Genomic DNA, 23,796 nt, shown 5'->3' with positions numbered 1-23,796 from the left:
ACGGTGTGGCGTGTCTCGTACTATTCCTCTGCACTCCATGTGCAACTGTTTGGTCCTTGTACAGTTTGTGTCAGTACAGTATGTGCTGTGAATCTCTGTAAGCTGTTGACATGTCTGCTCCAGAGTCCTGCCAGTGCAAAATCGTTCTCATTACTGCCGTTTAACGCAGTCTGTTTCAGCTTCAGCATCATAACGTGTAACAGAGCAAAGTGAAAGCATGACTGAAGGGCTGAATGTGTCTGTGGGAGGAACTGGAGGGTCGTAAAAATTGGAGGCCTCCCCCATTCTCTGCTCTCTCTCTTTCTCTGTCTGGTCTCAGCCTCCCAGAACTGAGGCAGGCTGTAAAAACAACAGGGGTCAAGAGTGGGAGAAATCTGCTCCACATCAACTTCGGGGAAGTCTGCCAGTGAGCATCATTGCATGCAATGTTTGTCCCATGGCAACCACCGAATCCACAGTTCAGGACCCTTGAATACCACAGGATACTCAACCTGGATAACCTGTACTCAGTGGTTATAAACACTCTATAATAATTTATGTCACTGGGTATTTTGTTAACCACCAGCACCAATGAAAGAAATCTGACTCAGGTTTTAGTAAAATACAGCTAGAGATCAGTGAGCAACCATCTAGCAACCACTGGTTGCAAGGGAAAAATCTGTATGCAGTAGCTGTAATTACTATTCATGCAGCCCTAAAGGCCGGTCGGTAACCTCGTGGTAACTCCTGGTCACTAGGGAAAGGTGGTTGCTAGTAGTTACTACTATGAAATTGGTTGCAAAGAGTGCTATACTGAAAACTTTCTTGTGATGGCTTGCAGGTTGCATGTAGTTTGCATGGCAGATGTCGGTTTGGCAGATGCTAACGAAGCAGAAACAGAGAAAATTCACCTTTAAATTAAATGTAACCAACACATTTAAAAAGGTGCAACTTTTACTTTGAAGGCAGACATTCTTAATATCTGGTTTGAGTTGTACTTCCTTAAGCTCAAGTCTTTTCCCTTGTGACCATTTGCCAGATGGTTGCTAACCAGTCTCTAGACCTGTTACATAGAAGTTCACAGACATGTACTGCATGAAATTTTTATTTGTGATTGTCAAAGCCAACTGCTTACCCACAGATACTCTTGCTAAAGTTATTCTGCTAATATACTGGTAAAACTTTGTTTTGTTACCGTTTGCATTTGCTTGGTGGCTGTTATGCATAAAGAGGATATGAAACAGCTCACTGCAACCAAAATAAAATGGACTATTAAAGTCAATAAACATGCATATTTCTGTGGGTTTGGACATTTCTGGGAACATCTGGGGCAATGTTAATACATACAGATGAATAAATAAAAGAATAAAACTGACCAAGTTTAACTGCAGGGAGTGGGGCAAAAAGAAAAATGTATTATATAAATAAATAAGCAAATAAATAAAAGAATTCTGTAAACTTAAGAGCTTTTTCTTTTGTTTCAACCATACTTTCTTTAAAGTGCTTTTTACAAAGCTGTTTGGATTTAATAGGTTCACTTATATGTAAACCTCAACCTGTCAAACTACCAGGAATAAATGATAATACTGATCATATATTGCAAAATGGGAGAAAAATCCCTAACAGACTTACAAGAAAAAAATCTACCAATATAATTTGACTTGATTTGGGAATTTTAAATATCTAATGAAGGTCAGCTCGACTGAAGCTTGATTATAGATGACACAGATTAACTTGTTTTAGCAGACTCATCCTGACATATGACATTACTCAATTAAAAGGTGACTGTGAGTAAGCCACTGTTGTTTTTATTTTAAAAAGCACTAAAGAATTAATCAGGCTTTGAAGCAGTGACTATGATTAATACACTATGATTAGTAACTACAATCATTTCTCACTGTATAAAACTCTCACATATTTCCCTCTTCTTTAAAAACCCACCACCTCCCCTCACTCCTCTTCCTCTACTCCCATCCTCCCCCTTTTTGCCCACTCTCTCCTCTCTCCCACTTCATTAATCACCCTCACTTAGAAAAAAGATTTCCTGCCTCTCTGCCAGTTCCATATTAGTACAATCCTTTTAGTGAAACAAGCCAGCTCATGAGTGCGAGCCCCTGCCATATCCAAACACACAGGCAGGGTGAGTTTAGGCGAAAGAGGAAAGGCAGACTGTGCTGGCAGAGCCTTTGACACAGGAAGGCGGTTTTCAACACTGCGACCGGTTTCTCAAGCCTCAGCCTCCAGCTCAGGGCCTCTCGTGTCCCCACGAAACCCCAGAAACAGGCAGATAAACTGCAATGAAAAAAATAGAGTCTAGGAAAATATCTTTCCAGCATCTCCTCCAAAATGTTTAACAAAGATGGTTAAAAAAGAAGTAGTTTTTCTGTTTTATAATCAAATCCACAACATGAAAAATTGTACTGCTGCTTGCAGCTCCTGCAGTAATGAGAATAAATACTGTCTGGATGAGCTGACATGGAAATGGGCCTCTGTAGATCCTAGGCAGGTAAAAACTGTCATCTCTATCCTAAGTATTTCTCCTACCTTCACTTCATACTGGCTCGTGGGGCAGGAAAGTGCTGATGGAGAGAGTTTTTTGTTCCAGGAAAACTGAGCTGCTAACAGTCATACAGCACTTTCCTCCTCCTCAGACCCCCAGATGATTTCCTGATGTGTGATGGATTAGGACATTGCATTTAACCAGACATGCTCACAGAGAGCACATTCTGATTTAAAATGGCACCCCGGAGGAACAGCTGTGCAGGAGAGGAGTGCCTTGCTCAAGAATACGTGAGCAGTAAATGATAAAAGGCTGAGTTGTTCCTCATTTTCCCGTTCATGGGAAACAGGAAAAAAGCTTAATCGTAGCTGTGTTTGTAATTTTATTTCCAATAAATTACAGAAATGTGTAGATTCAGACATGCAAAGCATATCAGTACAAATAATTCACGCTTAATTAAAATTTGGTGAACTCTGACAATGCCGTTGAGGAAACTGAGGTCCAAGGAGACAAAAACACAGGGCCTTGTGGTATAAACTGAGCCCAAAGCACATCCAAGAGAAGCCTCTATGTGGCCAAAAAGCCACAAAACGCGAATGAAAACCAAGCTAAAGTTAAACCACAGCTGATGCTTCCCTGTGCATTTCTGACAATGCCATAATCTGATATTGGCTTCATTTATTTGTTACATCCTTCCATCCAAAACCCAGAACTGAGAATAAAGGTCTGGCAGAGCAGATCGGATAAGATTCGTGTTACTGCCGTCTTCAGTTTGGAGGCATAGCGGGAAAAAGAGCCTTGCAGGACGAGCCAAACTGCTGTCTGGATGCTCTGCAGACTGCTGCGCTATGGCTCCATGCATCTGGCATGCAAGAAGGCTTAAAACCCATCTCAGAAGTTGAGGGGGAGACAAAAAAGAAACTGATGGTACAGAGAGGAATAACTATGTTATATGTTCACAGACAGAGACGATGAAGAACAGCCAGCAAGAGTTACTATCTCTAAGCCTTTCAAACCATGCCCAGCTGGTGGGGGGGGGGACCCCAGGTAGACCCATAACTCACTGGAGAGATTTTAGATCTTGCCTGGCCTAGGAGTGTCTCAGGACTCCCCAGAAGGATCTGGAAAATGTTGCTGTCCTACTTCGGAAAAGCAGATGAAAACTGTTGGATGGTTGGAGATTGTAGGCATTCACCACCAGCCAAGTTGCAGTTGTATGAGGTTTACATGGATGTAGGGCTGTGCGATATGACCAAAATCTCATATCCCGATATAAGACATCTATAGTCCTGATAACGATATAAATCACAAAAATGTAACATTTTCTGTAAATTCTGTGAATCTCGGGCAGCTCGACTTGTGTGAAGTGTTTCCAGCTGGGCGTCGTGTAGGTGAAGTCGAGTGTTTTAACAGATGCATGAAACTATACATTTTTAGACATAAGTTGTAACGGCCGCCGTTTTCTTTGTATTTATTACACAGCGTGCTGCGGGGAAAAGCCTGTTCTAACGTTTGAGTCAAAGGTTTATTTTTTAGCACCTGACGGCTCTTTTTTGCTTCTCATCCGTAAATACTCTGCATACTCTTTCACGTGATTCAGTTTATTTTGAAAAGTCTCAACAGGATCTTGAGCTTTATTGTGAAAGGTTTATGTGGAAAATAAACAAGCGGACACGCGATGGTTTTACCGTCGTTGTTGCTAACGACAACACATAAAAACAGGCGCTTGTCCGTACGTAGTGTGGTTATATTAAATATAAGAGAAAGAGAGAACTTTAAGAAATGAATATAGCCACTACAGTGACCATCAAAACGGTGAAAAAATATTGCCGTAAACGTTTATTTTGCGACACCACGAAACAAACGATAGCATAAAATGAAATGATAGACGTTTTTATATCGTCATCCGATATATATCGTTATATCGAACAGCCCTACATGGATGTATATTTTCAAAATTCAGAGTAATAATTTAAAAAGGAATTCAATAGGTGAGCACCACATATAAAACATAGCTGCAACCCCTCCACCCTTCAGTTCCTGAGTTATAGCATTGCGCAATGACCAAAAACAGTGTGATGTCACAGTCAAGCTGACCTTCGGGATATAAAATGCTTCATCATTTCATTAATCATTTTACCAACTAAAAAAGCTATTTATAAAATTCTAGCAGTCTTTTAGAATGATTCAATGGATTTGCAATCAGTCTTGACATTGCTGACCTTTTAGGGAACACAGAGTAAACTGAGGAAACCACGCACTAAAATTAAAGTCTCACCAAAGCATGCATTTTAAAGAATGAAGCAGGGGTTTCAGTCATTTGTCAGGAAGTAGCTGATTGACTGAACTCACTGTGTAAGCCAAACAGAGCTACTACAACATCTTTCATAGCAGAAATGAGTTCAGTGTTGTCACTTTCTGGGCTCAACTCCTGGATCTGGGAACATGTTTTTGTTTTTTAAAGTCTGGCCCAGAGTCTAGTCTTACTGTCTTTCAACATCTGATCACTGAGCTGTTATCTCTTCTGCCCTAATGCAGTTTGTTGTACTAAAATCCACCAAAAGCAATGAATACGGTGACCAGAACTCCCAACAGTAACATGAAGCTGTTACTATCTATTTATGTCACACGTGTACTTAGGAACATTGATGCTACCGGTCAGTCAGACAGGTAAACAAACACACCCAAACAGAGGCTCCTAACATCCCTGCACGGGTGTGTAATAAAAGCCGCTGCTCCATCCATCCTGCTCAGAGTGAGTCATGCACATGAACAATATGACCTTTCTGACTCCTGAACCTGGAGGAGAGATGAAGGGAAGGCATCTGCTTTACTCTCTCTCTCTCCCCTCTCTCTCTCTCTCTGTTAGTAGTCACAGTGCTCTCTCTCCCTAACAGAGGAAGGGCAGGAGTGCCAACGAGCAAAGGGAGTGTTCTGAGAGGGTCAAAGGTCATCATTCATCCCCCTCTGTCTCCTTCCTTCAAAGCGCACTAGAGGATGCAGCCTGACTACCCACACTGATATTTAAGCACTCACTTCTCTGGCAGTGAAAACTGTGAACCAGGCCAAGGCTGAGGCTGCAGGGCACATGTGAGCCACTGGTCCAGTTGGCTGAACCAAAACTTACCAGTATAATCTAGCGGAGTGGGAGGAAATATCAATACAGCATGCTATCGCAATAATTTGCATGGCAATATTGTATTGATACAGGACACCAATATTTTATTGAATAAAAAATAATAATAATCTGGGAATGCTGTGAAGAAGAGGGCTCAGCTCTTGCACTACCATCCTAAAATAACATTAGCCGAGCAAAAAACATCTAATGCTGGACATGACAAAGCTACCTCCTTGTTCACAGCAAGCTAATGGCTCAGTCACACACACACAAAAAAATAATAATAATAGAGCAACCTCCTTACATCTATGAACAAATAAATAAATAAAGATAGTGGCTTTCTGGTGATTTTAACCACTCTTAGAGAGATTGCTGAAGGTCTGCAAAAGGTCTTGCTGTCTAATTTATAGATGCAGACATGGCAGCATGTTGCAATCAGTCTGAATGACTGCCAGCTAGTTGTATTCTGTTTATTTTTCTATAGAACAGGAAGGTTGCAGAGAACAATTTTAACAGTTAACTCTGAATTTGTGTCTATGTAGACCGCAACAGATACGTGATTCTTGATGGTTTATGAGTTAATTGCTGTATCATTAGAAATCGATTGCATGTAATTGCCAACTTGGCCCCAATTAATCACAGACTGATAGCAGACTTCCATTTTACGGCAGATTTTACGGTTGATGTGCTTAATAATCTCATTTGACAGTAAAAAAAGAAAAATAACTGAAGTGAGATAACTTTATCTTATCGTATATCAACAAAGATTAACTTTGAGGACATAATCTCAATCTTAATTTACATCTCAACATGTTAGTGCAACACTCAGCATCCCACAAAATGCTAAAAATCACAATAATATCATATAGTGCTTGTAATATCGTGATAGTATAATCTCTGGTATAATCCCAGCACTGTTGTTTCCCTAGTATGTCCCCCTAAGAGCTGCATGACTAAACCACTCACTCTCACTTTCTTGTTCTCTCAGTTACTTCCTGTATTACAGCTCTCTACAGTTTCTGGATGACAAACACAACAAAGCCAGACTGAAAATTAAGCGAATATCACAAAACTTCTGGACAAATATTCAAATAAAACTGAAACTCCCTCACCTTCAATTAACTGCCCAGTTGTTATGCCTATAAAATGTTGATTAACAGCTGAAAAGAGCGGTTATTTTCTACGGACGGTGTCCTAAAATCTCCAACTAAAAACTGGAAAATATTCCCCTGACAAAAAGCATCATAATGAAGTTTTACTTGAAAATGATCTCAGAATTGTTGCCAGCGTTTCTGTACTCAATCTGCTAAGCTTTGCAGTCCAGTTAGGCGGTACTCAAATATGTGCACGAGATACCACGAAATATGTGCACGATGTGTGCATAAAACTACAGACTAAAGATCTAAAAAATGTCAAATATAATGCATGACACTGAAGTATCTGCAAAAACATGTACTGTAGATTAACACAGCTCATTTCAGTCCAGCCGTGCGATGGCGTGTGAAAGTCTAGTCTCTCAGGTGCAGCATCCATCCAACCAGGCACTCAAACAGGCTGTTACTACAAACTGCCAACTCAGCAAAGTCATCCCATTACATTTAACTATTGCCTTGGCTGCTGCTTCAGCATGCACACATGCAAGGAGGCAAGTGTGCCTCAGAAAGAGAGTGCAAAAAAAACCAGCATGCGACACAGGAACACATATAGCCAGTGTGCAGCTGGTGCAGAGAGATACTGTATGCTGTGCAGGCAGAGGCACTTTGCACACATGCATGTACACGCTCCTCACTGTTCCCGCGCGTGCTGACCAAGCTGTGGACGAGCCAAAAAGCGCCAACTGACAAAGAATAGCAGCCATTGTGACCGGTCGACTGATATTTACTCTCTCGTGGCCCAGAGCTGCCCTGCTGCATATTCATGTGTGTGTGCGTGTCACAATAGAAAGTCAAAGCGTGGCGATAGCTCTTTCCTCCGGCGTGTTCATTTAACAAAGACCGGCTCGTCTGTGAAAATGTTGCAGAGTGCCCGACACTGGGCGGTTGCTATGACAACCATAAAAGCCTGGAGACCCGCAAACAAACAGCTCGGCTGCTCAGAGGCTCTTAAAAAACAGAGTCCACACACACACTCTCCCCACGCAACACAAGTTTATGACCACAAAAGCATCTGTGTTCAGTGCGTGGCTTCCTCCCTGGATGTCAGCAACTTTTTAGAGATGATCTGTTGCACTCCTGAAGTTCATGTAATCTCGCTCAGGTCATAATAACACAGATGCTGCATCAATTTCCCATCAGATTTAGATTTCTAAAGGATGCAACAGTGATGTTATTTAATAAAAATATGTTTTAGATGCAGACAGTTTATGCAGCAGATACACTTACCTTGTAGATTCAAAGATTTTCACCAGAACATTTAGTCAGTTAAAAGTATATCCTCACAAAATGAATTCAAAGGAACATCCATCCATTTTCTTCTGCTTATCCGGTTCAGGGTCATGGTTGAGCTGAAACCCATCTCAGCTTTCACAGCGCAAAAGGCGAGATATACCATGGTGACATCGCCAGTTTATCAAGAGACACAAACCACCATGCACGCTCACATTCACACCTACAGCCAGTTTAGAATGACCAACTAACCAAACCCCATGCATGCCGTTGAACGGTGGGGGGGATAACCAGAGTACCTGGTTAGAGCAACACACAGGAAGGCCTCAGCCAGCTGGTTAGGTTCGAACTCAGGACTTTGTTGATGTGAGGTGACGGTGCCAACCATTCCACCACCGTGCCTCCAAAATTAAAGGAACATGTTTTTCCATTAAGGCATCTCGATTGTTTTTTGGTGGGAGTTACCCAGTATTTGAGATATCGGCTCATTTTTCATATATAATGGAACTCAGTGGCACTCCCTCTGTAGTGTCCAAAGCACCAAAAACTTACCAGCAAGGTCACATTGCAGAAATCTACGAAAGCTTTTTAGCCACTGAAATGTTTTTCCCCCTATCGAAGCCACATTTTGACTTACTAACTCAACCATCTGAGATAATAACCTGAAATTTTGACTTACGAATGACAAAAAAAAAAAAAAAAAAGATTTTCTTTCAGCTTCCATAGAAATCAGCTCAGTTCTTTCCAAAACTCTTATTTCTACCAAATTACACGAGGATTTGTCATGATGCTCAAACTTCAAACTCCATACGACACCCAGGAATAGACACTGCTTTCAATACCGTGGGCAGAAACTGAGGAAATTAAGGCAGATTTTGGTTAGCAATGATTGGAACTACAGTGGCTCTTGCAGCAGCAGTTCTGTTTATTTTCTGTGCTTCTGGCACCATATTGTCATTGCTGATGACAATATGGTGACAAACTTTTCTCTGCTTCAAACTGGGACTTTAAGAGAAACATAACACTTCTTAGACACAAATAATTGTGTTATCCTATTAATGTAGCACCATCTTGTAACATCACAGACACAAAGGACTGACAACACTTGTTGAAACGAGAGCTTTAGTGAGGTCTCGAAATTCTCCATAAAAAGCGTGAGGTCAACTTTAAGGTACTTCACAGAGTTTTTGGTGCTCATGTTCATGTTTGTGCTGCCATTCTGCAACAATGCTGTCAAACCTGCTGCAACTCCAATTTTAATCTTTACTATCAATTAGTGTCCAAGTATCAATTTCTCTGACAACCCTACTCGCTACCTATAGCATTGAAAGAAGTCCCACAGCACTTTCAAAATTTTGGTATGGAAAGTTACCATAAGTAGAGGCTCTGGCGACATCCCTAATTACAACTGTCAACCACATCACTGCACAGAAGGAAGCATCTATCCGTGACGGCGTGTTGGGAGGTAAATCAAATGGCATTCAACCTCAGTTAAGCTAATCTTTAGCCAGATGTATTATGACAGAAAGAAAATGGTTTCTAAATAATCCAACAGTTTCTCTCTGTGCCATCTCCTCACTAAAGACAATCAGGCCTTTGATGTCATTGCATCTGGGCGGCCTTCCCTCATAAAAAAAAACCTCTTCAAGAATTGTTGAAATCAGCTGTACCTAGTCTCAGTTGCTTTAAGTCACCTCTGAGGTCCCTCACGGTTTGGTCACTGTAAATATGATCTATTCCTCTTTTATTTACCACAGTTGGAATTTAACATTTTTATTCTGACATTCTGACTAATTTTCAAGTTATTATCTTTACTATATTGTCTGTGTGTGCATGTTCGGTGTTGTGGGTTCTTGGAGACGTGGATTGCGAATGAAGGTATCCGTTCAATTCAGTTTTATTTATATAGCACCAAATCACAACAACAGTCAAACGCCCCAAGATGCTTTATATTATATTTAGGTACACCCTACAATACATACAGAGAAAAACCCAACAATCATATGTCGACAGTGGGGAGGAAAAACTCCCTTTTAACAGGAAGAAACCTCTGGCAGAACCAGGCTCAGGGAGGGGCGGCCATCTGCTGCGACTGGTTGGGGTGAGAGAAGGAAGACAGGATAAAGACATGCTGTGGAAGAGAGACTTGACTTGAAGCTGTACTCAGCAATTTTGTTTGAAATTTTCGCACTTTGAGCACCACTTTTCCTGAAAGATGCATCACCATCTAACCCTTTTGCAGCTTTTGAATGCACTAGAAATAAATAACTAAAAACATCTTACAATATGTAGTTTTATTTCTTCTTCCTCAAATGTACAAAGTGCAAACTTTGAAGATATCCATAAAACAGCAAATACCTTCTATCTACTTCCTGAATTTTACATATTTGATGAGACTAAGAACAAGCAGGTTTATATCCAGACAAATGTCTGAGTATGACGCAAGCTGATAAGAAGACGCAGCACTTCTGATGATCTCACAGCACACAAATTGGATGCAAATCTATGTGCAGATGCTATTCAAATAGACTCTGGGCATCAAAGAGGCCTTGCTGAGCAGCGAGTCATTGAAAAGCCCAGCGTGAACATGTATCTCCCCACTTCGCTGGCTCAAAGCAGGAGTCTCCCACCGCACAAAGGCCACTCTGTGACGGATCCCATTTCACTGCAGCGTATGTGTCCAAAATGAAAGTACAGCTTATGTTCCTAGTACTTAAACAAACATTAAGGTCTGTGTTTTTGCAGGAGGCTGAGTTTACAGCATGTGCATACACTTGTAGTTTGAATGTTTCTTTTATATGCTTGCGTCAATTAAATTATATTGTTTGTTTGCAGTGTTAGTATCAATACAATTTTGTTTTTAAAAAAAAAATACAAATTTACGAAGATGCTGACACTGTAAAGAGAACTTATTATCACAGCTTCGAGTCCTGAGTCATGCCTGAGCTGTCTCTGACAACAGTTGGACAGCAATGTAAACAGATATGATGAAGCACAGTGGCCGGGTTCAGAGTAATCGTGAGTCAGCTCGAGCTCGGTTTGCCAGCAGCCGTCGTGTGATGGTAGGTAGCCAGTCGTGGTGCTGCTTTGTGCCGAAGCAGCGATTTTCACTGCTGACCATCACCTGACTCAGAGAAATGCTGAGCTGGGGAGGAGCTACACTGCACTCAAACAAAAGACACTTTCAACTCATCCACCCATCAGCTATACTGCACATGTCCTGTTAAGGCCAATGCACTTCTGCAGTAATTTTCTGTGCACCAAACTAGAAGCTTCCAGGAAAACAGACATTTCTCTCCAAGTTCGCAAACAAAATATGCTTTCCCGATTTATAATTACTTGAATTAACATATTTAATTCTGCAGGTAGCCAGAGCAATGAGTCAGTGTGTCTTTCACATGTCCAAAAAAAAAACCTCATATCTGTAGTTTTTCTCTTCCTCTTTCTACCTTTGTAATTGTTTCACTGTGGCAGACAGCACAATTCACACAGGAATAGATTTGTTTTTGGTGTTTGTTGATGATCTGTTTCCAAAGTTGTCCTCAAAAATGCTGATTTGTTCAGTGTTTTAATGTTAATGGGAGAGTCTCGAGGGACGCTATGTGACGTGGGCCACATGAGGGTGTTTCAAGCCTTTAATAGGTTCTTTGCTTGTTTTTCTGTGGCTAAAAATGTTATCAGTGAAGCTCCCCACGTCAAAAAGGGAAAATGCTGAGACCTGTTCATCCAATTTCTTATATTAATGTAGCATTAAATACGGCATTACATGGGAAAAAAAAAAAGAAAGAAACTTGCATGCACACATCAATTTATTGTGTATAATTCGGTTGAGTTTCAGCACTGAGCCATAAAAACAATGCAGTCTGATGCTGTTGATAGCCAGACATACAAAATTAAACTTCGTGTTCATCAGTTCCACCTGCGAGTCAAACACAGAAGTGGTAACACTCTCAGTTCAGAAAAAAAACCTGAACTGAAAATTTTCTTCAACAGAAACGAGCACTGCCAAAGGTCCAAGTAATACATGCACCCAAACCTTGGTTACAGCGTCCTTGACCTATACAGCTCAGCTCCAGGGGCCACTGACCTGCTCTAACATGAAACAGCCCCTTAAAGTGGTGCCAACCTGCTGCTGACCCCAAAGAACATCAGAGTTTAGCTTAAATATCAGTTTTTCAGAATAAACGTGGCAGAAAAGCTCCAATCAAACGCTTCCATCTAAATATGTGCACCACATATTTTCTGTGGCAGTTACATTTGTAATTGTACACATAATCCTGTATGAAGTTTATGAAACCCTTTTTAAGACTTATGATGGATGATTTGCTCATTGCTCGTTTAGAGAAACAGCAAATAGCAAAAAGTCACATGGTATGTGGACTATAAAAATAATTTAAATGTGGGCTCATATTCCCACATCTGGAAGAATGACCAAAAATGGCTACACAAGCCTAGATTAGACTGATGCTGCAAGCTGAGATAAATGTCCTGGAGAAAGTGCAGAGAGCTATGATGGAGGCACACCGGCCCCACATGAAACACTTTAATGAAAGTATTGAAACGAGCAGTGGCCTTTCTTCTTTCTTCCTTTGGAGTCTCATCTAGTAAATGCTCGGCTGAGATGACCTTCAGCTGGATCAGTGATTGATTCATAAATCAAAGCCATCAAACGCACCAAGAAATGGATAACTTGACTTATTAGAAAGGATGAATGTACCCCATTTTACCCAGTTTAAGTTCTTTTATTCCTATTTTTGTTTTGCTCCTGAGAGAAACTCTGTGCTCAGGGCAACACAGCTGAACCACAATTTATCATCAACAGAAAGGAGAGAAAACTTCATACAAATAAAACCATCCAACACCAGTGGATAAAGTGATATGTGATATACGTTTCTCCTCTGGCTGTTCTGAGCTGTATTGGTTTTTGGTCATAGAGATTATCCTTCAAAAAAACTGAGAAAAACAAAGTGTGGGAAGACTTTTATGGGCGTTCAGGAGGACACACGCGCACACATCTGCCAAGACTACAACTCAACTCCACAGTTAGCTACTGTGACGGTTGTACCACCCTCCCTCCTAAAGTCCATCCACCAGCACCAGCACCTGCCAGCACTTCATGCAGCTTAAACCACTCTGCTGCCCCACCGCTCTGCCGAGGGCTCTCCACTACACACCAACAAGCAGCAGGCTGGCTTTCCTCCTGCTTTGGGTTGCTGGGGTGGGGCCATCAAGGGGAGGTGTCTGTTACAACTTGTAATGAGATCTGCTGCGAGCACTTCACAGAAGCTGCTGCTGCTGCTGCTTACCGTCATAAATGAAGTGACGTCAGGAGGTTGCAGGCTAATCCTGCAGGAAACTGACAAAAGAGAGCAGGGCAGGGAGCCGAGGTGTCGCTCAGCCCTCGCTGCTACTGTGCAATTTAAACGCGTATCACAAACAGCTCAGAGTCATCAGACCACAATGTGACGTGCCTGCAGGGAGTCCGCTCTAGCTGACCATGAGTGCCGGTGGAGCACAGGATCAATAGCAGCCACTGATTGAAATTCGGACGTTCAATACTTGTCCCACTTTAGAAGAGTGTAGGAGTACAACAGAACAAATAGCCCCCGGCCTCAATTTTCCCAGTGACACTCCCCACGCCAAGAACTCACTTATTATCACTCACAGGATCATTTTCATCTTCATATTTACTTCCTCTCATCTCTTTCTGGCCACCTAGGAAGGCTTAGTCACTGCAGTGAATTTGACTCCTTCTGAATTAGACTTAATTGCCCACAGTGTAAATAAAACACTAAGAAACATCCCGCCTGTATTGTTCAAATGCTCCAATTGCCCATTTACTACACACAGTGCAAACAGTGATGCACCACCCTGTGCGCAGTGGCTTCCTGATAAAGCTGGAGGGAGATTTCAACATGCCCAGACTAAAACAAGCACGGAGGAAAAAAGCAAAACAAGTTTTCCTTAAATCCATTGCCACCCACTCAGCCACACAAAGGGGGATAGATAGTGGAGAGAAAGTAAATAACGGGAAGCGAGGGAGAGAAACGGATGAAAGGAATGAAAAAGAAAATATAATATGATGGATAAGATGTTTCAAGCTGATGTTATGGAATGATGTTTGTAGTGATTGTTTTTAACCCTATATCTGATGAGTTTTTCACATCCACTTTGTCAGTGAGCTTCCAAAATCAGTTAAGCCATCCAAGAAACAATTTTACATCATGTGGGAAGTGATCAGCAAAAGCAGATTTTTGATAAAGAAAAAAAAAATTTTTTTCTGTAAAAAGGGTGGCAAACTGCTTCCTGGAAATCCATTTAATTTGACCATGTTCTTAGCTAGTTTGCTAATTAGGAATGTCCTTCCTGTTTTTTCCCCTCAGTCTGGAAACTTTGCAGCTGGTCATTAAGTGCTATGAGTCCTGTTTTACCATTTCTTTCAATGTTAAATGAAGAACTCAAAAGCAAATTCTAGAAAACAAGGTTACCTGCTATCTGGTATAGATGTAATGAGGAGGTTTATATGCCTTACATGTCTGTCTATTAAATGTAAAAAATAAAAATAAAAAAATAAAAAAGTAGCTTGGTTAGCTTAGCTAGAGATTGCTTGGCAACCACATTTCTCTCAGGAAAAACATGTATTTCCCAACCAGTTGTCAAGCAGTTGCTGGACATCGCTGGGCAAAATCTTTCACAATGAGGGTGTGACACTTTTTGCAGTTGCTCTAGGACTGGATGAATGAAGCTTTCCACAGCGACTGTCGGCAACCAGTTGGGGAATACTAATTTTTGCCCTCATAACTGGTGGTTAGCAGGTGGTCACTGACCAGTCTCTGGACCCATGTGACTGTACCATACCATCTTTTTTTTCCTTCTACAAAAACTGAGGAATAGAAACAAATCTTCTCTTTTATTAATCGGTGTAGGTTAGCCGTCTCCCCAGTTTCCAGTGTTTATGGTAAGCTAAAGCACCTGAAGAGGGAAGTCATTTGATAGCTCAAACTCTAACCTTGCTGATGATGATGAATTATTGAATCCAGGTTGACAATGTGACAATAGACGGCCTCTTGAACACACTCTCTTTGTCCCGAGCCCTGAAAGCTCCTCTGTCCGAGTCTCTTCTTCCACTCACTGCCTCCTCCCCCCCATGCTCTCCTTTCTCTGCCCCTGAGCTACACCCACACAGATGAATGAATGGAAAGGTGTGCCTGCGCCCTGTTTTTACCATGGTGTCTGTTTACTCAAAGCTTTTTTTCCCCCTTTTTTTTCTGTATAGGAAACGCACTACAGCTGCTCCCATGAGGAGGCTTAAAGCTAATACACTAGCATGTGCACAGACCTTCTGAGTACAGTACAAACCCCCTCCTGGCTTCAAAGCAGTCAGCACATGCACTTGAGAATGCATGTGGTGTGATTAATAGCATTAGCGGAAGAAAGACTCGACTACATCCTTCCCATGTGGTGCATGAAAAAAATTCTTGGAAACATGCAGACAGATCACCTATAAACGCCCCTCTGGGTCGTTCGGTATTGAAAACATGTGATCATAAGTGTGCAGTGGATCCACACATGGTTGCATATTGGGTATTGAGCAGATTTATTTTTTTGGGATCGGCAGTGTCGTCTCCACAGGAAAGCACCTTGACCCCAAAGCTCAGAGTTAATGCAGAATCTAAAAAGTCTGGGGTCTCAAAGAGGCTACAATAACGTACACATAACAACAAACTGCAGTCTATGCAGCATTAATTGTCATTCATGAAACTTCAAATGAAGCAAAGCAGTCAAACGTATCCAAACCCGTGAAACTAAGTAATTAAAATTCACTGAACAATGGGTCTTGAAACTGTTTTAATGACCGATGGCTTGGGGTTGACTTCTATATACAACGTTTCTAAATTTGGAGCTAGAGAAAAGTCAAGAATTTGCATCAGGGCCTGGGCCTTTGGGAGCTGCTCAGATAAGAGCCTGGTAATTGCTCACATTTGACTTTTCAAACAGTGGATTCTTACAAACTAAGATGTACTGTTCAGCTGGATGAGGATAGATTAGCATGCACCTTCCTGAAACAAATAAAGGAGAAACTGTTCAGCGATGAGAATTTCACCGACAGCATGGAAATGTTTTTGCAGGCCAAGAACGGACGAGAAGTTGTGCAGCGGTCTGACCTTCTTTCTTCAGACAGCTGGGAACAACTCTCTCAGTCGCTGGCTCTCACTGCATGGTAACACACACACAGAGGAGATACATCCACAGTGCTGCACATGGCTATTCAGATATTCAAGTTTAAACTAATTCTTCCAGCAGCATCTGATCAGGAAAATCTGTATCCAAGGAAAAATTCAGGTGAAAAAAAACTAAACACTAAGCAATGCTCCAAATGCAGGGACCTAAAGCACACTCATGCCAGAAAAAAGATCCCACCACAATGCCAGTGAGTTCTGAGAAAATACTCCTGCACTTCATAAGGAAACTAGACATAAAGTGGGAACTGACATTTGCCCCTCTGATTCCAGCACTCTTTACTTTGAACTAACAAAGTTTCATGCCTTTACCTTGCACAGTTGCAGTGTTATTTCCTTGACAAATCCAGTCAATATAAACTCAAAAAAGCCTGTGCGGTTGAAGAAAGAAGGTGTCGTCAGGTCTCAACTTTCCCCTGAAGACAAACACACACAGACTCACAAGATACAGACAATACCTACTTCATAGCATAGCTGGGAATCATGAAAACTCATTGAGTTACATCTGAGAACCATTAATGTCCAACTGTGTGCCAGTGCATCCAGTAGTTCTTCCAAAAATTATGAACTCAGTAAGGGAACATCACATAAGAAGCAATTAAAGTAAAAACAGCTCCTTCAATTTGACATTTCCTGGGCAAACAGTGACACCAGTCCTCCAACTAAAGCCCCAGCAGAATAAAACACCTTCTTGAGACGCAGAGTGGGGTTATGTAAGAGTCATTAGACACAGGTCAGTCTTCTGACACACCGTACATCCACCAAAAGCTTCAGGCCATAAAGAGGAGAGGGTTTCCTCCAGACTGAAAGCTTCTCATTAGCAGCAGATAACAAGATGTTTCAGCTAATTATGAAACAGACTCCATCAAACCCACATTGCGTTCACGCCGGATCAGTTTACAGGAAGATTTTACAAAAGAAGAAAGGAAGCAGTTTCATGGCAGGAATCTTGTTTTTGGTTTGAATCCCAAATGAGAAAACTGGAAGAAACATGGAAGACATTCAGTTTTTCATGGGAACGTGCATATGGCATTCAACAGGTTGACAGTAAATGCTTCTTTCATGAATAAAAATCTATTTCAGTCAAAATTATAAACACGTCTGTGTCATTAAACCACTGCATTTCAATTCAAGATAAAACATCTGCTCTTTAATATCTGGAATATAAAATTTGCACAACTCCTCTGAGCACACCCCTCCAGCTGAGCTAGGAGCACGCACATAAAACTTCCTATGATGGGGAGAGTGGATGATCCTGTGCGCTCTCAGCCTGGGTGTCAGCATGTGACCCCATCAATACAGAAAACGAGACAGAGCCCTGAGAGCCGTGACCGGGGTATCATGACTGCTTCTCCTGGGAGCCCCTGTTGGGATTTATAGTCTGGCGGCAGTAACCACAACAGTAGGATCCACCTGGGAGTTCCTGAGTCTTCTAATAAGATATCTTTCACTCACATATTGAATTTTGAGACTTTTTAGTGCTTCACAGGGAGCTGCAGCCACCCTGACAGATGACTAAGTGACTGAGAAAAGGATGCTGAACCGCCTCCTGCTGACAAACAGACAAAAGGTTGCTCACTTCCCTGAAGCATCTCTGAATCAGATAAAGGCCGCATCGGAGAAACGACCGGGACTTCACAGTCTCGCAATAGTTTTTTTTTTTTGTTTTGTTTTTTTTAAAAGTCCTCTAAATATAAAGATACATCACAGAAATGGGAGAGTGGCTAACACATCCCAGCAACATGTCACATCTCGTCTTCTTAACCTTGGCAATAGCTCTCCAGGCTTTCTGAAGGTCTTTGGCTGCTTTTTCCACTGACGTCCAGTCTCGTAATCAGAATCATCAAGGGAAGAAAACTTTCCTAAGAAAGTTCAGGCTGTGTGAAGAATAAAGATCGCCATACCAAATACTGACTTTCAAGCTCATTAGCGCTTAAAACTCTGTTTTTACCTTATATTCTGTATTTAAATCCATGTTTACATACATATTAATAAATGTTTCCCATTTTCCTAGGAAGATATAAAGAACATTAACACAAATTCATCTTCCAAACTTGGAAACGGTTTAGGATAAACCAAGAAAATGTCTTTGCTTGTATTTTTTTGTAGCCTGTCTCACCCCGAGGAAGCGGATAACCTGAATTTGTTCACATGTTAAACCATGACTGTGGACATATTTTAACACTATAACTTTGACTATTGCACATTGTGCAAAGCACATGCTGGGAATGTTTTACCTCAAAGCTGGCTGAGCAACAACTCTTCCCATTGACTGTGTGTGTTTGTTTCTGTGTTTGTAGACCGGAAATAGTGCAAATATTATCCATATTATTAGATTGTATTGTATATTTAAACAAACTAAATTCACATGTGTAAATTTATGTTCCTAAACTGACCCTCACAAGTTTAAAAAAAAAAAAGAAAAAAAAAAAGCATTTTCTCTTTTGTTGTTCATATTTTCTGCATATCTCAGTCCTATCGTGTGTTTCATTTAACTGCTATTATAAGACTTATAACTGTTTCTCTCATAAGGTCACTGACAAAATGACATTTTACTGGCTCAAAATATCATTCAAGCGCTATGTACACAAACGATGATAAGCACATGTGAGTTTAATCATATGATTGAGTGCAGTCCTTGGTGGCAGTGGTCATCAGGGCTCAATGACAGGCCGCAGCAAGGAAAACATCACATGACACAGACGGGCAGTTTACTGAAAATGGAAAATAAATGTGACACACTCTTCAGCCTGCTCATGTTTTATGTAGTGAAGAGGAGCAACATTTCAGCACTTGACGCCTTGATCAGTGTGGAGAGCAGAGCTGCCTGGGAGACAGAGACAGAGAGGAAGGTGGGTGGCTGGAGGGTTTTTTTACTCTTTTGACATCCACCGCTTTGTCACCAACGATCTGACACTCTTCTCCTTTTGTTTAAAAAAAAAAAAAAAAAAAAGGGTTTGGAAAGGTGCATCATGGGAACAGAGGAATTTGATGACAGGAAGCATTTTGAGAGGTGGCCAGAGCTGACATTACACATCCTATTATGCAATGTAGCAAACAGCTGCCAGTGTGGAACAAAACACTCATCTCTTAAAGGTTTTCTTACTAGAAGTAAAACGTCACACCGTCATTCATGTGTTGAGTCAGTTTCCTGAGTGATGAAACTTGATGTTTTTTAGGACACGAGCAGCCAACAGACTTGCTTATTTACAGAACTAAAATATCCATGTATGGTGAAGGAAATCACTCAGCACATCGCCACATGGGAAAATCTTTGAAATTTTTACTTCAGTTATTGAAATTATTGCTTATCAAATTAATCGTGCTACTTCTTCCAGAAGAGGTTGAGTGACTGTACGTGGATGTTGGTCAGGGTGCCGAATTGGGAAGTCTGCTGCCTGTGACAGCCACGCCCAGTGCTGATTGATCACAGTGGTGACTGATTCGCTTTACAGACACTTCCCACATATGCATCACACAGACAGGCAAGCCTCTGCAAAGCCTTCCTGGCCACATAGCACATGAACTCTCTGACATCACAATTCAGAGAAATCTATTGATCAGCACGCTGATTCTGCTGCCGGCAGTCATCACAAATTAAAGAGACACACCACTTTTCTGCTCTTTGCCTCAGAGAACAGGTATGCTCTGCGTCTGTCTCCACTTTATTGGCGAAGGTGAACAAATCGTGAGATCAGAGACTCTGATCTGTGACCTGGCTTGTAGAGTCTGGCCAGGGGAATGTGGGTGTGGGTTGGGAACACAGAGTTTAGGGGTGTGTGAGATGGGAAGTAGGAGGCGGGAGGTTTACAGGCAGATCTGGTGGAACGTGCTGCAGCTCATACCCTTATAAGGACAAACCTGGACAAATTAGCTAGAGCAGTTAACACCTGAACTCCACCTTCCAGCTACAGAAAAACAAAATGACCAAAAATTAAAGGAGCGCGACGATAAAGTTCACTCAGAGTGATCACTAAGGAATGTATCATGTGATAAAGGTGACAATATGTGAGCTTCATGTAACCTTTGGCAGAGGGCAGCAGACACCTGGGTATGCAAAGACATTAGGATTTCAAGATTAGAAGATATCTTTGTGCGTGGGAGTCAGGTTAAGACTTGTATCGGACTCCAAATATTTTAAGCACTCTCAGACACGCCAGGCTTTTGTGTGTGTGTGTGTGTGTGTGTGTGTGTGTGTGTGTTAGTGAATTGCAAAAGAGCCTGGAAAAAAGCCCTCACCTGTGTAATGTGCTCTTTTTTTGTACTTTTGCACTGTTAAAAAGTTTAAAAGACACTTGAACAGTAAAGAGACACCCAGCATGGACACATATGGCCACTTGGACCCAAAGAGAATTAATTTAGTTGTAAATTTTTATCCACCTAATTATCACATCTTGGTGGTCTGTATCAGTATCCAAACAACAGTGAGTTTAGATAACTCCAGTTATATTCTACAACAGCAAAAACCTTCAAATAATCAGCTATCGTTTCATTTTATGTTTAAGTACAGTGACCAACATCTTAGATGTTGAAGCACTTAAACACTAAGATCAGAATAAAGAAAGTTATGAGGGAGAGACTGAAAGGCTTCCTGGTTATCTGTACATCAGCAGTAGAGCTGATTGCTGAAGCTTGGGAGGAATTTTTCAGTGCTGCGTGCACACATGCACACGGAGAAGTGTGCACGCGTGTGACAGTTATCCATGCCCTCCTTGGGGCAAAGGACAGAGGTGCAGGCCTGCAGAGGAAGGTGGGGGCTGCTGTGATCCCTCTCAGTCTGCAATTGTGTCTGGTCAGACCTCAACATAACCCATCATCAGTGCTCTGTCAGACAAGGGGAATTTTACATGAATAAATATCCTTGCTCTCTGCTGGATGATTAGATCAATGAGGGCCATGCAGGCACAGGAATGTGCAGGTTATCACAGGCAAGTGTTTCACCACAAATTCTGACTTGTTTGCGATATGGGCAGAACAAAACAGCCAGGTGAAACTTGCCCGTTTGTTGCATGATGACCTTTATATACCAAAAGCCCCTAAAGGAGCACCAGCAGGAGACAATTACCTACTGATGTCCGAAGCACTTCGGTCTACTGTTCACACCTGACATCAACCCCGCATACCTTTCCTTTACTTCCCCTTTATCTGCTCTCGACCGGTAGCAGCCTGCCGATGACATAATCCAGGAAACCAGAAGCCGAGAGCTTCGTAGAGCAAGAAAGAAACTCGGGGAGAAGTTTTCCAACAGCAGCGAGAGGGGCCGATTATTACCATTTTTGGGCACGCTTGCTCCCATCCAAGCCCAGCCCAAACCAAACCACAGCTTACTCAGATTCCACAGCGTTTTTCTTCCCCCTTTTTCAAAGCAGAGGACAAGTATGGGGAACAGGGAGGGGAAAAGTAGCACCCATTCTCGAAACAGACCATTCATATTCCATTTGGAAAACGAGCAGCAGCTGGGAGACGCGTGTAGAAGATCCGGACTTGTTAAGACGTCTTAAAGCTCTTTATTGAAAATATAAACCGTGTGCAGTTCGGGTTACAGCGCTCATAATCACTCAAAGGGGAAGAAAAGTAGTGTCAGAAGTCAAATGGCTAACTTTCTATCACTGGTAATAACACCGCAAACAACTTCCTAACTAGAAACAAGTACTCCTTTGTTAGTGGCGCTAGAAAATACGTAGAATCCGCGCGTAAAATGGCTAAATAAAGGGGAGTCGGAGGGAATTATGGTGAGTTTACCCCCCTTCTCACACAAATACACTCCATCCCCGGGTTGTTAATCATGGCCTAATCCACGTCGCATCATAAGCCAGATGACAGGAGGGGCCAGGTACACACCATATGCAGTCAAGCGCATGGCTGACATCTGTTGCGCTGAAAAAGTGGCCGTCCCGTCCGCCTTCTAATTGTCCCTCCTCATACGCTTTCCCTCCTGCTTCACGTAAAGTGCTGTTCCTACACACGGTCGCTATACGTCTACAGCTCTGCGGGATATCCGCAAGTCTCTCCGAGATCTGTAGACGAGAAAAGTTTTGGAGCCGTATTTAAAAGTACCCAAAGAAGCCGTACAGGTGATTTTGGCCGCGATAATGAGCCTGATAATTAAAGCAAGCCACTGCCAGCTGGTTTTTGGGGCTGCCGTTGGTTGTCTGCTGGCTCCACTAACGGATCGATCTGGAGCCAAAGTCGCCAAGTGCACATCCAAGCGGATGTGTGGCGATAATATTAATGAGCTGTGTTATTAGAGCCTAATTATTATCACAGGCAACAATCCCACTTCCGCACGGGAGACAGAAGGAAGTCAAAGCCCTTACCTTTCTCTGCTGCTTCTCCCATGCAGGATCCAAGAGGAGATCCCGATCCCAGTCATCTTCTTGTTGCATATAGTAATTTTCTTCATCATAGTGTTCCATATTATACATGTATATATAAAGCTTTATATATAGACGCTCTCTGCTTGTCTCGTAAGTCCTCCGGTCCTCGGCGAGGTGATGTTTTTTTACAGCAGCTCAGTCTACTCTCCTCCACGCATTCAAGACGGTGTGTGGATGAAATTAACGGTCCACCCCCGGCTTCCCTCTCTCGCTCTCTTTTTCTCTCTCTCCCTCCAACTCTGCCTCTTTTCTTCTTCTTCTATCTGCTCTATTTTTTCCCCAAGCAGGAGCATTCAGCCCTCAGTAGGCAGGTCTAGTATCGAGGAGCGACGGACGCAAAAACTTTGCCTCAGACAAATTGGAATCGATAGCAGACCCAGGAATCCGATTGGACGCCTCTGGGACTCAGAAACCGCCTCCCCGAAGCAGACTGGCTGCTTGGGCTGTCAGTGGTGAGGCTTTATAACCAAGGTTGACTGCCTGGGTCGAGCCAAATATCTTTCGGCCTGTAATCTGACTAAAACAAGTGTACTTTTTTTTAAATTTCAATTGTTTTATTTAAATAATTAGAGGTAATAATCTTTCCGCAAGTCAAAGTATCAAAAAGTAAAATTAAAAGCTGTGCATTCAAAGTGAAGTAGAGGAAAGTAACCTAGAAACAGGGGCGTTTCTAGATATTTTTCTTTTTCAGCGGTGGGGGCTCCCCAGAAAATATTGAAAACAGAAATAAAATTATGGTAGAAAACAGGCATAGTAAACATGATTTTCGTGCTCATGTGCAGCCCTGTTTCCTGTTTCAGATTTCTTATGTGAAGAGTGGAGCTTCACAAGAAGGCATGTTGGATAATTGTTCTGCTAGGGAGAATTTAATGCATTTAAACTTTAAATGCATTAATGCAAGTAAAACCTATAATCCTACTTCAGTAGCTTAATAATGCACAGGTTGTATAATCCAAATATATTCCCAATATTTAATGCACGTATTATGTCCAGTAACACTTTTCAAAATGATATTATTGGATTATGATAACAGATTCATTGATGCATGTATCTCTTTAATGTTCCAGCTGTTGATGATTTTAATCACTTATTTATTGTTCTGTAGCTTGATCTACAATAAGGCAATTAATCTGCAAAAACACTAACTAACAAGACCTTTAAAATAATGCAATGCGGTAAAAGCAGAAAGTAGCATAAT

At 41.8% G+C, this 23,796-nt stretch overlaps 1 protein-coding gene across 5 annotated transcripts in view; it reads right to left on the bottom strand.

The window, feature by feature from the left end:
• actn1 (actinin, alpha 1) overlaps positions 1 to 22,991 on the bottom strand; it is a 56,332-nt gene extending 33,341 nt beyond the window's left edge. For 3 of the 5 annotated variants that reach the window (XM_026151349.1, XM_026151351.1, XM_026151350.1), the window contains exon 1: positions 22,539 to 22,990. In XM_026151349.1, the coding sequence (XP_026007134.1) occupies positions 22,539 to 22,646 (108 nt within the window). In that variant the 5' untranslated portion in view covers positions 22,647 to 22,990. Of the gene's footprint in view, positions 1 to 22,538 lie in introns of all 5 variants that reach the window. The other 2 variants (XM_026151354.1, XM_026151352.1) reach the window with 1 other exon arrangement.
• Between the last annotated feature and the right edge of the window lie 805 nt (positions 22,992 to 23,796).

The sequence above is a fragment of the Astatotilapia calliptera genome, chromosome 19 (assembly GCF_900246225.1).
Source record: "Astatotilapia calliptera chromosome 19, fAstCal1.2, whole genome shotgun sequence".
NCBI lineage: Eukaryota > Metazoa > Chordata > Actinopteri > Cichliformes > Cichlidae > Astatotilapia > Astatotilapia calliptera.
The sequence above is the reverse complement of the archived record's forward strand: the minus strand, read 5'-3'. Positions and strand labels throughout refer to the sequence as shown.